General features: G+C 50.8%; 1 protein-coding gene across 15 annotated transcripts in view; it reads left to right on the forward strand.

Moving 5' to 3' along the window:
- CACNA1A (calcium voltage-gated channel subunit alpha1 A) overlaps positions 1-15,446 on the forward strand; it is a 286,823-nt gene that overhangs the window by 196,727 nt on the left and 74,650 nt on the right. For all 15 annotated transcript variants that reach the window (XM_047700733.1, XM_047700723.1, XM_047700811.1 and 12 more), the window contains 8 exons: positions 3,531-3,740; positions 6,787-6,899; positions 8,102-8,214; positions 8,352-8,483; positions 8,779-8,851; positions 10,872-10,989; positions 11,143-11,210; positions 14,400-14,506. In XM_047700733.1, the coding sequence (XP_047556689.1) occupies positions 3,531-3,740; positions 6,787-6,899; positions 8,102-8,214; positions 8,352-8,483; positions 8,779-8,851; positions 10,872-10,989; positions 11,143-11,210; positions 14,400-14,506 (934 nt within the window). The remainder of the gene's footprint in view (positions 1-3,530; positions 3,741-6,786; positions 6,900-8,101; positions 8,215-8,351; positions 8,484-8,778; positions 8,852-10,871; positions 10,990-11,142; positions 11,211-14,399; positions 14,507-15,446) is intronic.

Consider the following 15,446-nt stretch of genomic DNA (forward strand, 5'->3'; position numbering starts at 1 on the left):
CTGGGGGCTTAACAATAGAAATCTGATTTCTCACAGTTCTGGAGGTGAGAAGTCCAAACTAAAATCAAGATATTGGCAGGGCCGTGCTGCCCCTAAATGCTTCAGGGGAGAATCTGTTCCCTGCCCCGCGTGGCTTCTGGGGGATCCTTGGTTTCTATGTGCATTACTCGAGTCTCTGCCTCTGTTTCCACGTGGCCCTCCTGAGCCCCTGTGTGGCTCTTTTCTTTTTATAAGGACACCATTCGTGGGATTTGGGACCTACCCGAATCAAGTGTGACCTCGTCTTAACTTGATTACAACTGCGAAGACCCCTTCCAAGTAAGGTCGTGTTCTCGAGTACCAGGCATTAGGAGTTTAGCACATCTCTCTAAGACACACAGTCCAACCCACAACTTAGGCAGGACCTGTTTCCCATTTACAGAGAATTTTAAGGACCAGTAAATTACCCAAATCCCCAGATCAAGCCTTGGTGGTGACAGACTGCTGTCCTCACCAGAGAACATTCTAGACTGCTACTAGCCACCTGTAGCTCTTGATCCCTTAAGTACAGCTGGTGAGAACCAAAATGTGCTTCATTCTAATACATCAGATCTGGAAGTCCTAGTACCAAAAAAAAAAAAAAAAAAAAAGAAAGGTGTAAACTATCTCCTTAACATAGATTTATACTGATGCTATGCAGAAATTATAATATCTTGGATCTATTGGGTTTCATAAAATCTATTATATCTTTAAGAGGTACCTTAAATTTTTAAGGGGCGCCTGGGTGGCTCTGTCATTAAGCATCTGCCTTCGGCTCAGGTCATGATCCCAGGGTTCTGGGTTCGAGCCCCACACCAGGCTCCCTGCTTGGCGGGAAGCCTGCTTCTCCCTCTTCCATTCCCCCTGCTTGTGTTCCCTCTCTCACTGTGTCTTTCTCTGTCAAATATATAAAATCTTTTGGGACACCTGGGTGGCTCAGTGGGTTGGGCCTCTGCCTTCAGCTCAGGTCATGGTCTCAGGGTCCTGGCATCAAGCCCCACATCGGGCTCTCTGCTCAACAGAGAGCCTCCTTCCCCTCCTCTCTCTCTGCCTGCCTCTCTGCTTGCTTGTGATATCTCTCTCTCTCTCTCTCTGTCAAATAAATAAATAAAATCTTTAATATATATATATATATATATATATATATATATAAAATCTTTTAAAAATGTATTTTTAAGATCTAAAGATTGCCCACAATTATAATCCCAAACCACAGAGATAAGGATGGGTCAAGGTGGAGCGCGAAATACAACCCAGATGACAATGCACAGCTAGTACAGGCCTAGCATGTAGTAGGTGTTCAATTAACATTTGTTTCTCTCTCCCTTCCTCATGAGTGCTGGGATTGAGGGATGTGTCTCCAGGCCAGTGATCAGGAAAAACTTGCTCCATAAGTTGGCGCGTGAACCAGATCCTCACTGTAGCTCTTGGGGTTATAGAAGAAGATCATCATGGCCAATAAGCATAATGTGCCAGCATTATGCTAAGGTGCATTCCTCCCCACAGCTCTACGAGGTAGGAAGTGTCGTTGTCCCCAGTTTACAGATTGAGACACTGGAGCACCAAGATGCAAGGTGACTTGCCCACGGTCATTTGGTGATTGTGAAAGAACCAACTTTTCAGGGTGGCTCCAGCAGGAGTAGGGATGGGGACCCTCTTTCCCAGTGACTGAGCTCTACCCCAACTCTCTTTCTCTCCCTCCTCCCCACGGAGCATTTAAACCTGACCTGAGACCTTCAAGAATCTCATTCCTCTCTGCCACACCCTGTGGATGCCTGCGGGTCTGGGCACACCTTCGGGAGCTGCAGAGACCAGGGCCAGAAATGTCCCAAGTGGGAAGGCCCTTAAAGAGCCACCCTGGGGTTCTCAATGCCTGTGAGGTCAGGCAGGTGATAGACATGAGAGAGGGGTCCAGCCACCATGCCTGGCCCGCTGCTGCTGAGTAGAATTTGGTGACCAGGAAGGAAGTGGCATCCTGCGAGATGTCTGCTGTGTCCCGTGCCTGCCTGGTGGGATGGGGTTGGTGTGCAAGCTGCGTGGACGAACGCGTAACTGGACGCATCAGCTAATGGATACGTGGGTCAGTGAACAAGCTTGTGAACAGAGGAAGGAGTGAATGAGCCAAAGCACAATAAACAAACAAATGAGTGCAACTGAAGGTTTTCAAGAAGAAATCATTTAGATGATTAAATCAGTTCATCCAAAACCGGGCTCCGAACCTCCCCACAAACCCGTCCACACTCACCGGATGGCAGCTCTGTCCCTCCAGGGGCTCAGACCCAAAACCTTGGCTCCTCCCTTTCTCTCACACCCACACTTGATCCCGCAGTGGGTGTTGACATCTCCGTTAAGTAACACATCCCTAATCTGCCCACTCTTCTGCTTTCTCTGCCTCCTTGGAGCCAAGTGGCGTCATTGCTGACCTGGACCAGGGCTGTCGCCTCCTCTCTGTTCCTGCCCCAATCTTCCACAGTCTGTTCCCCCCATGCCTGCCCAGGGGTGCTTGTGAGCACCTGAGTCAGGTCCCGTCCCTCCTCTGCTCAAACCTCCGTGGTCCTCATCTCATTCAGAGCAAAAGCCCAAGTTCTCTGCACAGCCCATAATGCACTGCTTGTTCCACACTGTCCTCTCCCTGTCCTCACCACCTCCTTCTCTCCCCCTCAACCACTCCACTCCAGCCATACTGGTTTCCAGATGCCACTCCCCAAATATACCAGGAGGCATATTTCTGCCTCAAGACCTGTTAACTCTTCCTACAATACTGAGATGATTTAGGTCTATACCTTCACCTTGACCGCTTGACTTAATATGGCAGATTGTCCCATGGCCTTTCCTGGGGTTCCCCATCCCGTTACACTACTGTTTCTTTTTCCCCAAAGTATTTTGTAACTTCCCTCACACTACTAATTTACTTTTTATTGTATTTGCTGTCTCTCTCCCCTAATGGAGATTGGGCCCAGAAAGCCAGGGCTCTGTCTGTTAATTAGTATGTCTGGAACACCTAGAATAGAGTCTGGCACATAGTAGATGTTCCACAAGTAAAAGTATATGTAGGCAGATCCCTTGGAGGCTCATTTCTCGGTGATCATGCCTAAAGTGAGGTGTCCATGAAAACTAGGGTCCGATTCACACCTCTTCCTGGAGGCCTCCCAAGCATGAAGCTCTGCTGCTTGCCTCTGCACTGAGGGTCCTGAGCTCATTCCTCATCCCCCCGCCGTGGTATGACCCCCAGAATCATCAGATGTGACAAGGAGAAGGAGACACAGAAAGTTGACTCCATCAGTGAAGAGCCGTCTGCCTACCCCCAACATCCAGAGCGCTCATTGGGTATTTCCGCCTTCTTGTTAGCTCCATCTCTGGAAAGCTAAGCCCTGGGTCATGATCATTCCCTTGGGCCAGAGTGCTCACCGGGGAGGCTAATGGATCCCCTGGCCAGATTCCGTGCCTGGGCCGCACATCAGTTAATTTCCTCCACAGGAACACCCTGACATTCTCCATCCTTTCCTTGGCAGGGTCTCCCTTCGCCCGAGCCAGCATTAAAAGTGCCAAGCTGGAGAACTCGACTTTTTTTCACAAAAAGGAGAGGAGGATGCGTTTCTACATCCGCCGCATGGTCAAAACTCAGGCCTTCTACTGGACTGTGCTCAGTCTGGTAGCCCTCAACACGCTCTGTGTTGCTATTGTTCACTACAACCAGCCCGAGTGGCTCTCCGACTTCCTCTGTGAGTACTACCCGGCCCTGCCCCCACCCGCTCCCTAATCCCTTCCTTATACCTTTTCCCCTTGTCCTCCTCTGGTGGCATGTGTTCCTTCCTTGGCTCGTGTTGAATCTGTCCTTTCAGTTGGACATGTCTATAACTGCTACCACAACATCAGAGCCCAACTTCTTTGGGCCTGGGGGCTGGAAGCTGGAATTCAGGCCACCAAATACTACAGTGGTGCTTTTTTAGGAGAGAGCCATAGGGGTGAGAGGGGCATTGGAAGAGAGACAGAAAAGGGTTGAGACCACAGGACAGCCAGATAGAGACAGAAACACACATCTAATTAATAGGCATATTTCTGAGGATGTTAAAATAAGTAATTTGTGGTTGAGAGATGGGGATGCTTTAGGGACAAAGAGTGGCTCTTATGTTGTCCCCATTCTCTCTGCTCATTTCTGACACTCTCAGCTTCTCTCCTCTTCTTTCAAACCTTCTGCTTTTCTCCCCTTTCCTCTCTTGCCCTTTTTTGACTTCCTTAAGCCTGGAATTCATTTCTAGAAGATCTCCTCCAACAAGTGTGAGGGCATCTTTCTCCCTCAGTAGGTACAAGGACCCCTAAGGAAGGCTTTGCCCCACTGGGCCTACTCCCAGATTCTGGGAGTTAACATAAGACAGTATCAAAGTCGATGGCCAGGTGGGGGTGAGGAGAAGCAGTGGAAGGTAGGGAGACTTCTGACTAGGATTTAAAAAACAAAGAGTTCTGAGGAATCAATAAGAATAGTGTCTGGGCAGTGAGGAAGGCAAGTCCATGCCCTGGCTCTGACTTCTGAACCCCAAGAGAAGATTTCCCTAAACCTTTTTGCCTGCTGGCTACTCTCCTCCCGCATGTTTGTGAACTTAGGTCTGTGGCTTCTTTCCCCTTCTGACCTGATTTGGAATTCACCCAGACAGCCACTGGAGGTAGTCTAGTCTTCAGGCTAGAGAGGCTCGGAAACCTGGTCCAGGTCATTGTTTCCTTGTAACCTTTCTCGTTCTCAGTCACATTTGTTGACCCCTCAGGACACCCCCCAGGGACCAGCTCTCCTTCTGAGAGCCCTGACCTAGTTCCAACCTTAGTAATTGCTTTGGTCCCCCTGGAGTCTTACAAATGAGGACTCTTTACTTCTTGTCTTAACCTCCTCTATAGTCTATTTTTAATCTCCTATATTCTCCACACTAATCACTTTGCTCTGTCTGTCCTGGTTCAGGAGCAGGGGGTTGGGACTTCCTGCCCTGGGACTCTGTGTCTGTAACGGTCCTCTAGTTATCCCCAGTTGAGAAAACTGAGACACAGAGAGGTTAAGTAACTTGCCCAGGGTCACACAGCTAGTAAGTGACAAAGCCAGGATTTGAACCTAGAATCCAAGTTGTGTCTGATGACCAATCCCTTCCCTGGTCACCAGGTGACCTGGATTCTCAGTGTCTGCACTGCTCCTAACTCATCATGTGACCCTGGACAAGTCACTCCCATCATCCATCAGTTGAAAGCATCTTCATTTATAAAGCACCCTTTTCGTTTATTTGCCACTAAGAAATAAAGCAGTGCTACCATCTTAAACTGGGACATGTCAATTTTAAGATATACCCCGAATTCACAGATGTCAAACTGAACAAAAGTGTTTGTCTTGGAATCAGTGAAGTGTGGTACTTTCTTGGGGTCTTGAATTTCTCATCTGGAAATTGGAGTTGACGGCCCTGAAAGTTCTTCCGGACCCACCAGTGCTATAGACAATGCTCTCAGGTCTTGTGCATTGCCAGATATCAGGTTTCCATGGTAACTGGGAAGCAAGCACCTCAGAAACTCTTAAGTACTCCCAGAGTTGTTTCTGGTGGTTCTTAGAATACACCAGATGTTGTAGACAGATTTCCCTCACTGATATTTTGGTCTGATGATCCTGGAGACCCTGATTTCCTTCAGATCCTAGGAGCTCCCTTGAGTCCAAAAAACTAAGGGGAAATTTCAATCAGGAATGAGTGTGAAGGACCTTGACAGTTCAAACCATCTCTTAAAAGAATGATATAATAAACACCCTTGACTTTCAAACAGAATTAGTTATGTGACCAAAATTGACATTCTTGGAAGTTTGGGTCCTCCAGCTTCCTTTCTATATGTTTTCTTCCCCTCAGACCCCGCCATATCCCCCCTTCCCATCCACTGGGTAAGTATTCATACCCTTCCTGATGACTCCTCTTCCTACCCTACCAAGAAAGCTCTCTGAGAAAGGGTACTGCAATTAGCCATGTCTTTGCTGGAGCAAACAAATGACCCTTATGTGACCTCTCCCCAGGGCATTTACACCATTATGCCTTCTCAACAAAGAACAAGAATGCTTTATCTTGTTCAAGACTTTTAGACATCAGTAAGACAGGATTTTTCCAGGGGACCTCAGATGGGTTTTCCAAGTTGGGAGAAAAGCTGTACCTTAGATGGGCTGCCCTTGAATCTCCAGCTAAATCCCCGACACAAGGATTACTAAAAGGACACCATTATGATTTCTATTTCTGTTTTTCCTTTCAAGCTCAGGAATATAAAATTGGATTGATCATCATTTTTAGATTATGACACACTAGCATCCTGGGACCATCGTTATTTTGTTAGTTAGTCAGTTAGTTAGTTCATTAGTTTTAAAAACACGGTAAGCACCCAGGAACCCACCAGCCAGCACAAAACCTAGGTCCTTGGCCATGTCCCATGTCCAGCCCTTCTCACTGAACCAGGGCAAAAGCTACAAGGTGGAAAGCCACAGAACTTTTCCTCACTCCTTTTTAAGATTAGTCCGGCGACGGTGGGTTGGAGGGTGGGGGGTGGGCAATTGTTGTTCCTCCCCTTTAACAGAGGAGAAACTGAGGACCACGGAAAGGAAGCCTTGCATAATCTTTGGCTGAGGCCACCAACAACTGTCCTCTGTCCCTGCCTCCCAGGCCAGAGCAGGACGGGATAGCTATTAACAGGAAAGTCAGAGCCACGTGGAACCACCCCCACCCCACAAACCTAACCTCCTCTCTGTTTCCTCCCACTCCTTTCTAGACTATGCAGAATTCATTTTCTTAGGACTCTTTATGTCCGAAATGTTTATAAAAATGTACGGGCTTGGGACGCGGCCTTACTTCCACTCTTCCTTCAACTGCTTTGACTGTGGGGTAAGTGCTCTGGTTGGTAAGGAATTCATTTCTCCAGCTCTTACCTAGCATGGCTGAGGCCTGGGGACATCAGAAAGGGAATGATAGGGGTCATCCCTGGATGCGAGAGACTCAGCTGAATGCGGAAGGAATGAGAGGGTGATCCCAAATATTGGTGGAGATGCAGAGCTCCCCAAATGTTTAGCCAACTGCCAGTGGGAGGGAGGTGTGCAGACCTTCCTTTGTGGGGGAGACTTGGCGATTCTAGGGGTTCACGCAAGAGCAACTCACAAGAATGATCTGTGTGGCTGTGTTTGTAACAGTCCCAAACCGAATAACCCAACATCCCTTTACAGTAGCACGGATAAATAAATAAGTTGTGACATAGCCATATAATGGAATTCTCCACGGGGATGAGAGACAACCAGCAACAGTCACCCTAACAGCTGGGTGAATTTCACCTTCATGGTATTGCACAAAAGGAGGCAGACCCTGACAAAAATCAGTCCGTACAGCATGTTTCTGCCCATGGGAGTTCAAATGGATAAAATCAAAGTGTATTGGCTAGGGATGATGCTTGAAAACTTTAAAAAGGCAAGGACCTCGAAAACATTATGCTAAGTGAAAGAAGCCAGACCCAAAAGGTCACATACTGCATAATTCCATTTAAATGAAATGTCCAGAACAGGCAAATCCATTGAGACCGGAAGCAGATTAGTGGTTACTGGGGCAGTGGAGGGATGGGGGCAGTGCTCATGGGGTTGGACTCCCTTTTGGAGGCGATGAAAATATTTTGGTAACTGAAGAGGAATGAAGGTCACATAACTCCGTGAATGTGCTAAATGCCACTGAGTTGCGTGCTTCAAATGGTAAGCTTTGTCTTATGTGAATTTCACTTCAATTTTTTAAAGATGCTAGGAAATGGTTATTACAAAATTCAGGATGATGGTTATCTCTAGGGGTCTCTCGAGGCTTCTGGGGTGTTGACATGTCCTCTTTCTCGATGGAGATGGCAGTGACACGGATCTTCACTTTGCAGTTGTGCATTTCAGGAATTCTTTGCTCAGCGTGACCTATTAATCAACTTCAAGAAAGGGATGAGAGGAGTCTGAGACCCTCCCCCTGTTTCCATCCAGGGGCTAACGCGGTTGGATTCCTGCAAGCTTTAGAGCCAGGGCATGTTTTCAAGGTCCCTGGACACAAGACCAGGTTCTCTGTTCTAGGTTATCATTGGGAGCATCTTCGAGGTCATCTGGGCTGTCATAAAACCCGGCACATCCTTTGGAATCAGCGTGTTACGAGCCCTCAGATTATTGCGTATTTTCAAAGTCACAAAGTAAGTCCTCGAAGCTCCTTGGCATCCCAGCAGAGGTGGGGATGGGGACCAGGGCTGGAGCCCCCTCCAGCGCGGTGGGAAGTGGGTTCAGCTCTCCTGTCCTCACCGCCCCTCCCCCACCTGGCCGCTGTTGGCAGGTACTGGGCATCTCTCAGGAACCTGGTCGTCTCTCTTCTCAACTCCATGAAATCTATCATCAGCCTGTTGTTCCTCCTTTTCCTGTTCATCGTTGTCTTCGCCCTTTTGGGAATGCAACTCTTTGGCGGCCAGTAAGTGCTGAGCAGATTCTCCGACTTCTGCTTGCCTCGGGTCAAGTGCCCCCAGACCCAGGTCCGAAGCATCCGGAGACTCAGGCTCACCTCCATCCCTCAGACCACCCTCCGCATGGCCTGGATGTCCAGTGCACTCACCCTGGGGTACCAGTCAGGGGCCCCGGGTACCAGTCAGGGGGTCCTTCTGGAGAACAGAGATGCTGGAGATGTTGCCCTGGAGACAGGATGCTGAGCCAAGCCCTCAGAGCACCCAGGGTGGGGCCAATGTGAAATGCCTGTGTCCTCCCTACAGGTTTAATTTTGATGAGGGGACTCCTCCTACCAACTTCGACACTTTTCCAGCAGCAATAATGACAGTGTTTCAGGTACGGTCTTCAGCCAGCCCCACGGGGAGATGCCCCTTGGTGTCAAAAGATTAACGCTCCCACTAAAGTATACAAGGGGCTTCCTTAAATCCCTCTTTCTCTGCTTTGCCTTGCCCCTCTATTTTAAAATACAGGTTTTATCATTAATTCAGGTATGGTGAGCCAACAGATCAGTGGACCACTGCCACTGGACAGTTTGTTATACTTGCAGAACCCAAGAGAGGGAGTACATGCTTGCCACACAGGGCCACACCAGGAAGCCCCAGGGTCATCAGGAAGCAAAGGGAGGGGGAACACGAACCCAAGGCTTTGATTGTGGTTTCTGCAGGAGGGATTGGCAAGGCAGGCTAGCAGATTCAGAATTGGCTAGTTTGAATGATCTCAGTGGGCTCTGGGCATCAGGGCTGTCTTGCTTGGGTTGGCTGGTACCCTCTCTGAGTGCCTGGGGCAGGGGATTTTGGGCTCTAAGTGTAAGAGCCTCTGGAGAAAGTGGTTGGGAGTACAGGCTCTGGATTGACTGGTTTGCATTTGAAAAGTGTGCTCACAAGCAAGTTGATTACTATTAGTAGGAATTTGCCAGCCCTAATTCCCTCCAAGGTCAGCAAGCCACGTCCCCCCCATGTCAAAGCATCAGAATAGAGGAAGTAAAAGACAGGGTGTAGCAATCGGCCCATCCTCCTCAGATTGGAAGACATCCTGATCCCATATTCTAAGGCAAATAGACCTTTGAACGGTCTCCCCAAACCAATTTCTGCACTGACGTGGACATATGCCCTGACATCTGGGACTATCCTAGCTGGGACCACCAGAGCCTTTCTGGTAGTTTCTGCCTCTTTGGGGTGAGGGGGACAGAGAGTATATGGAAAGTATGACTTCACTCTCTCCCACTCCTGGGAGGGTAGTTTCTAAATGAGACCCCCTAGACCAGGGTTGGAAAGGGCAACCGTCCATGAAGTTCTGAGCCCCCATATGCATGACTGTTAGCAGCTGTAATCACCACCCACGTATCTTTAGCACAGGGCTGCTTGTCCGAGAGGGATTCTGTCCTCCAGGGACACTTGGAAGTTCTGGAAGCATTACTGGGTGTCACAGCTCTGGGGGAGGGATGCCGCAGGCCTCTGGTGGGTGGAGGCCAGGGCCGTGGCTCAGCTCCCCACCGTACACAGGACAGCCCCACCACAGAGAGGGACGCAGCCCCAAATGTCAGCAGCGCTGAGGCTGAGGCGCCTGCATAACGGATTGACATGTTTGGAGTGTTCTTTCACATTTACTTTATCCTTGTGAAAATATTATAAAGGAGGGAAGCTGGATTTTTTTTTTTTTTCCAATGAGCATGGCTGTCCCCTCAATGCATCCCATAAGCATCTGGGTAACTTATCTTAGTTCCTGCATCCCTGTACCTCATGCGTCCTCTGGTCACTGGCTCCCACCCTGCCCGCAGGCCCAGCAGTCCAGAAGGACCAGTGACAATTTGGTTTAAGTGACAGAGCTTGGGAGGCTGGAAGTGCGCGACCAGGGCACTCACGGGGTCTGTTCCTGGGTAGGACTCTCTTCCTGGTTTGTGGATGGTCACCTCCTTATCTGGCACAGAGAGAGAGACAGAGCGTGTTCTCTGGTGTCTATTCTTAGAACGGTGCTGATCCCATCCTGAGAGACCCACCAGCATGTGACCTCACCTACCCCATCCCCAAATACTGTCCCATCAGGGTTGAGAGCTTCAAGCAATGCATTTAGGGGGCACAACTCCCATCTGTAACAAATCCCCGTATTGCACCAGGGAAGACAGAGTTGCAGAAAGATTTGTGGCTCCCCCAAGGTCACCTTTTCCTAGAATCCGGGCAGAGGGCCCCTCAGGACAGGGATGGCCGTTCCCACTCACAAACAAGATGAGACCCCCCACACACACCCAAGACGAGGGCCCAGGAAGAGCCACCGCAGGCAGGTTCTAGCCCCCCAGCTGCGTCTCCGCGGGGCCCGTGGCTGAGAGGGGCTGGCTGTGGGTTTCTCCATCCCCTTTCAGATCCTGACGGGCGAAGACTGGAATGAGGTCATGTATGACGGTATCAAGTCTCAGGGGGGCGTGCAGGGCGGCATGGTGTTCTCCATCTACTTCATCGTGCTGACGCTCTTCGGGAACTGTATCCTCCGTGGGGGAGGTGGGGCAGGCCTGGGCGGCTGGTGGAGCAGGTGGGCGGGATGGAGAGGGTGCTGGGGTGGGGGGTAGTTACCCGGGAGGTTCCGAGTAGCCAGGGTCCCAGTGCCGGTGCTTTCCCTGACTCCAGCGCCTGCAGACACCCTCCTGAATGTGTTCTTAGCCATCGCGGTGGACAATTTGGCCAACGCCCAGGAGCTCACCAAGGTGGAGTTGGTGGGAGAACGTTTCTCCCTGTGGCAAAGTTACCACCCGCTCGTGGCAGATCAGGACTGGGCTGGGCGTGGGGGCTGTGGACAGGGTTAGAGCTTTCGCCCTGGATGAACTGGGCCAGGGAGGAGCCCCACCCTCTCCCCGAAATGGACTGTCCCTCACCAAGCGGATTCCACAACAGAGGAGGTGGAAGGCGGTAAGGCAGCAGGTCTGCCGCAGGAAACAGATGGCAGACTCCACTGGAGTGCCCCTTATAGGGAGTGGGCGGCATCAAGGGACCTCCAAGGAATGGTGTAGCCCCCCGGCTAGCAGGCACTGTCACCACCCTAGAGCTGAAAGGATGGGACAGATGGACTAAAACCCGCATAGGGTCCTGAGGCTCAATGCCTGAACCCGGGAGCTTGGGAGCTGGCCAGACTTTGCCTCCAAGTGACTGGAGTAAAGAATTAATTGATGCTCACATTGCTGCCATCTCCCTTTTGAAGAAGGGGAAACTGAGGCTCAGAAAGGCAGAGTCACTGGCCCCAGATGGTAGGATAATAACAGGTGCTATTTATAGCATCACACAATGCACGTCAGGCACTCAACCCGGTTCTTGCTATACAGTAGGTGCTCAATAAAGGAAGCCTGTGTTAGTCACTAGGCACGATCTGGCCCTAGAGCTTTCACTGGACAGAGCGGGTAAAAGGAAGGCTGGGAATCCAGGCCTGGCAAGCTCCAGAACCTGAGTTTTCTACTTACAGGCTCTGCTGGCTTTTGCTGGAGCCCCAGCTGAGCAGGAAGAGATACAAAGTAACAACCACAGTGAGAGATGGGGATTTACTCTGCTTCCCATTTCACAGATGGGAAAGCTGAGGTCCAGAGGGGTTCAGTGACCTTGCCGCATAACTAGGAGCTGAGAAAGGAGAGATGCGATGCCCTCAAGGAGCAGAAATGAGAGAAGAGCAGAGGAAAATGAAGTCAGGAGACAATTTTGGGAGACGGGGCTGAGAACCATCCATGCGAGAAGTCCAGTTGTCACTGCTATCAGTAATGTTGAATTGCCCTGGGCAAAACTTTCTGGCTGATGCCCCTTCACACTTCCCTGGGACTCAGGTCCAGCTCAGCTAGGCACAGAGGAGGCAACATAACTTTCAGTCACATAGCTCACTGCCCTGGGATAGCCCATGAGCAGGGCCGTGGGGAATGGTTATACAGGTTGTGCATTGCGCAAAGAAAGCCAGGCACCTTTTTTTTGCAATTTGAAAGGAAGGTGTTGGGAAACAGCCCCCCTATCCCTTTAAGAGGACATGTGCAGAGCCTTCCTTTCCGCCCAGGAGGGCCAGGCCTAGGGCATCCCTCCGCTTCACGGCCCCATCTCCCGAGCCTCGAGGTGTTGAACCGAATTGAGTGGACGCTGCCAAACCCTCCATCTGTTGGCCCTGGCAGGAGGGAGAGAGAGTTTCCCGGGCCCCGCTCCAAATGGGGGGGAGAAACGGAAGTCTCTGCTACCCCAAGCACACGGCCCCGGGCCTGGTCACCATGGTGCTGGCTGGCTGCAGGGGCTGATCGGACCTTGTGCTCATCCAGGTTCCAGGAGCCTATCCCCAGAGGTGGTCTCCGGGGAGGGGGTGCGTTGGGAGGCTGGGAGCAGGGGAGCAAGAGAGGCAAGACCGTCTGTGGAGAACGGACATTTTCTTCCAGATCCACACTGTTCCCTTCCTTTATGCCACAAGCATTTCTGGGGTCTTTCATACGAGGCATGTACCCTGCTAAGCCCCTGGGGTGTTTCATCTCATTGAATCTTCACAGAAACCCCAAGAAGCAAGTTTACAGACTGTGTCATTCATCCAAAAGCATTTATCGAGCACCTATTGTGAGCATGGCCTGTTCTAGGAGCCAAAGACGTGGCAGTGAACAGAAGAGGCAGAAATCCCCACCCTCACTGGGGCTGATATTCCAGCGGGAGAGACAGACAAGAAATAAATTTGTCAGATGGGGAGAAGTGCTGGGGAGATGAGTGAGGGAGGGAAAGTCGGGGAGAGTGGAAATTTTAGGTGAGGCTGGTGAGGCCCGGAGAGGAGAGGCGACTTGCCTGACATCAACAGTAAGCGGAGGAGCTGGGGTCTGAAGTCAGGTGGGTCTAGAACCTACGTCCTTTGCCACATTCATGGCTGCTTAAACTTGACCCATGCTTGATACTCACCCGGGTGCTTTTTGAAGATGCAGACTCCAGGGCCCAGTCCAGGCTTTCCCGGGGGCCTGGGAGTCTGCATTTGCAGTGCCACTAAGGCGAGTGGTCCAGGGGCCGGGCTCTGAGAAATGCTGAGTGAGGTGCCAAGGAGGAAGGGAGGCCTTATGAGAAGGGGTGGCCGGCTGGGTCCCACCTCCGTGTTGTCACTGGCAGAGTGTCCTGATCTGACCACTTCCCAGGTGGTAAGGTTGCTGCTTGCCCCAGAGATCCCTGCGCAGGGGGAGAGGTGCCCTGCTGTCAGCATGACTCTTCTTACGGGTGGGTTCATCTCTGGCCATTTCTTTCTCGTTGCTTTTTCTTTGCTTTTTCTTTGTTGGCTTTTCTGTTTTACGAATGAGGCCCTGCATGAAGGCTGAAGAAGGATTTAAAGCCCCAAAACATCTTTTTCTGTATGTATTTTTAAAACCTCTTCCCCCATCCTCCTCCTCTCTGAACCTAACCGGCTGAGAACATAAGCTCCTCTCCTGATTCCCCTTCTGGAAGCTGTCGGCAGTGTATGGGATGGGCCATGGGACTCCAGGGGGGGATTTTCTGCACGTGGGGGCTAGTCAGTGTTTTTGAAAAGTCTTGATTCAGAGAGCACAACCCAGAAGGTAAAGCGGGAGGAAAATCTCTGCCTTAATTTCTGGCTCACTGAGACAGGGCGCAGAGAAATCCCCGTTGTGCAGAAGGAAAGGAGGTCTTTTTTCCTTTTGTTTTCTCCTGGCTGTGTGCCAGAATAGGGTTAATAACGAGCTGGATGTCAAGGCTGCACATCAAGGGGGTGGCAGTGCCCTTGACCAACATTGGGCTCTATTCCTATCTGTGGGCCTCAGCTCTGGTGGGTCAACACCCAGGCCACACCTGCTTCTAAATATTCCACGTGTTGCCACTCATTAGCCGTAGGGTCCAAGGGGAGGCCCCAAGGCCTAGTTCCTGTTTTGTGAACGGGGACTCCGTGTGTCTTTTAGGATGAGCAAGAAGAAGAAGAAGCAGCCAACCAGAAACTTGCTCTACAGAAAGCCAAGGAGGTGGCGGAAGTGAGTCCCCTGTCAGCGGCCAACATGTCCATAGCTGTGTAAGTGCCCCCAAGTCCAGAATGCTCTCCAGGCTCCTCAGCCCGTACCCCCTCCCCATCAATGTTTTGGGGGCAGGGAGCAGTCCCCAACAGGGTTGAGCTTTAGAATGAGGGACTTCTGCTCTCCTACATCCTTTTACTTGATGAATAGTTAATAAGCACCTCCTTTGTGCCAAGCCTTGTTCTAGCTGTTGGGGATACAGCATTAACAAGAGGTTAAGGGGTGGAGGGCCTGCTGGAGCTGGAGAGAGGTGGGCTTTTAAATAAAGTTGTCAGGGCAGGCCTCCCTGAGAAGGTGGAAGGAGGTGAGGGAAGAGCATACCAGGCAGCAGGAACAGCATATACAAAGGCCCTGAGGCAGGAAAAGTGCCTGTTGTGTTTAGGGAACATGAAGGGGGCCATGCTGACTGAAATAGAGGGAAGGAGGGAAGAGAGGGAGGAAGTGAAGACAGGTGGCAAACAGATCGTGCAGGGCCTTGTGGGTAATGGGCAGGACTCAGACGTTTGCACTGAGTCAGGGGGAAACTATAGACCGTTCTTGAGCACAGGAAGGCCAGGACCTAACTTGGGAGCTCACAGGTGCCCTCTGACAGCTCTCAGGGAAACAGACTGTGGGGAGCAAGGTGGAAGTCAGGGGACCAGTTTGGAGAAGACTACATTGGTCCCTGCAAAACAGATAGTGGGACTGGAGTAAGGTGATGGATGTAGCCGAATTCCAGACAGATCATGAAGGCAGAGAGGACAGAGTCTGCTGGTGAAGCAGAAGTGGTGAGGCGCTGGAAGTTGCGGTGTCTCGATTAAAGGGAGATTTGTTGACCCCGATACTCCAAATGGTGCCTACGTCGGATGTCCCCGGGACTTTACACACTGTGGGGTGGCGCATCACGTGATGGTGGGGAGGGGGCTTTCTTGGCCAAAGCGGAAGGAAGTGGCTCTGAAA

Source organism: Lutra lutra, chromosome 1, assembly GCF_902655055.1.
Source record: "Lutra lutra chromosome 1, mLutLut1.2, whole genome shotgun sequence".
Lineage (NCBI taxonomy): Eukaryota > Metazoa > Chordata > Mammalia > Carnivora > Mustelidae > Lutra > Lutra lutra.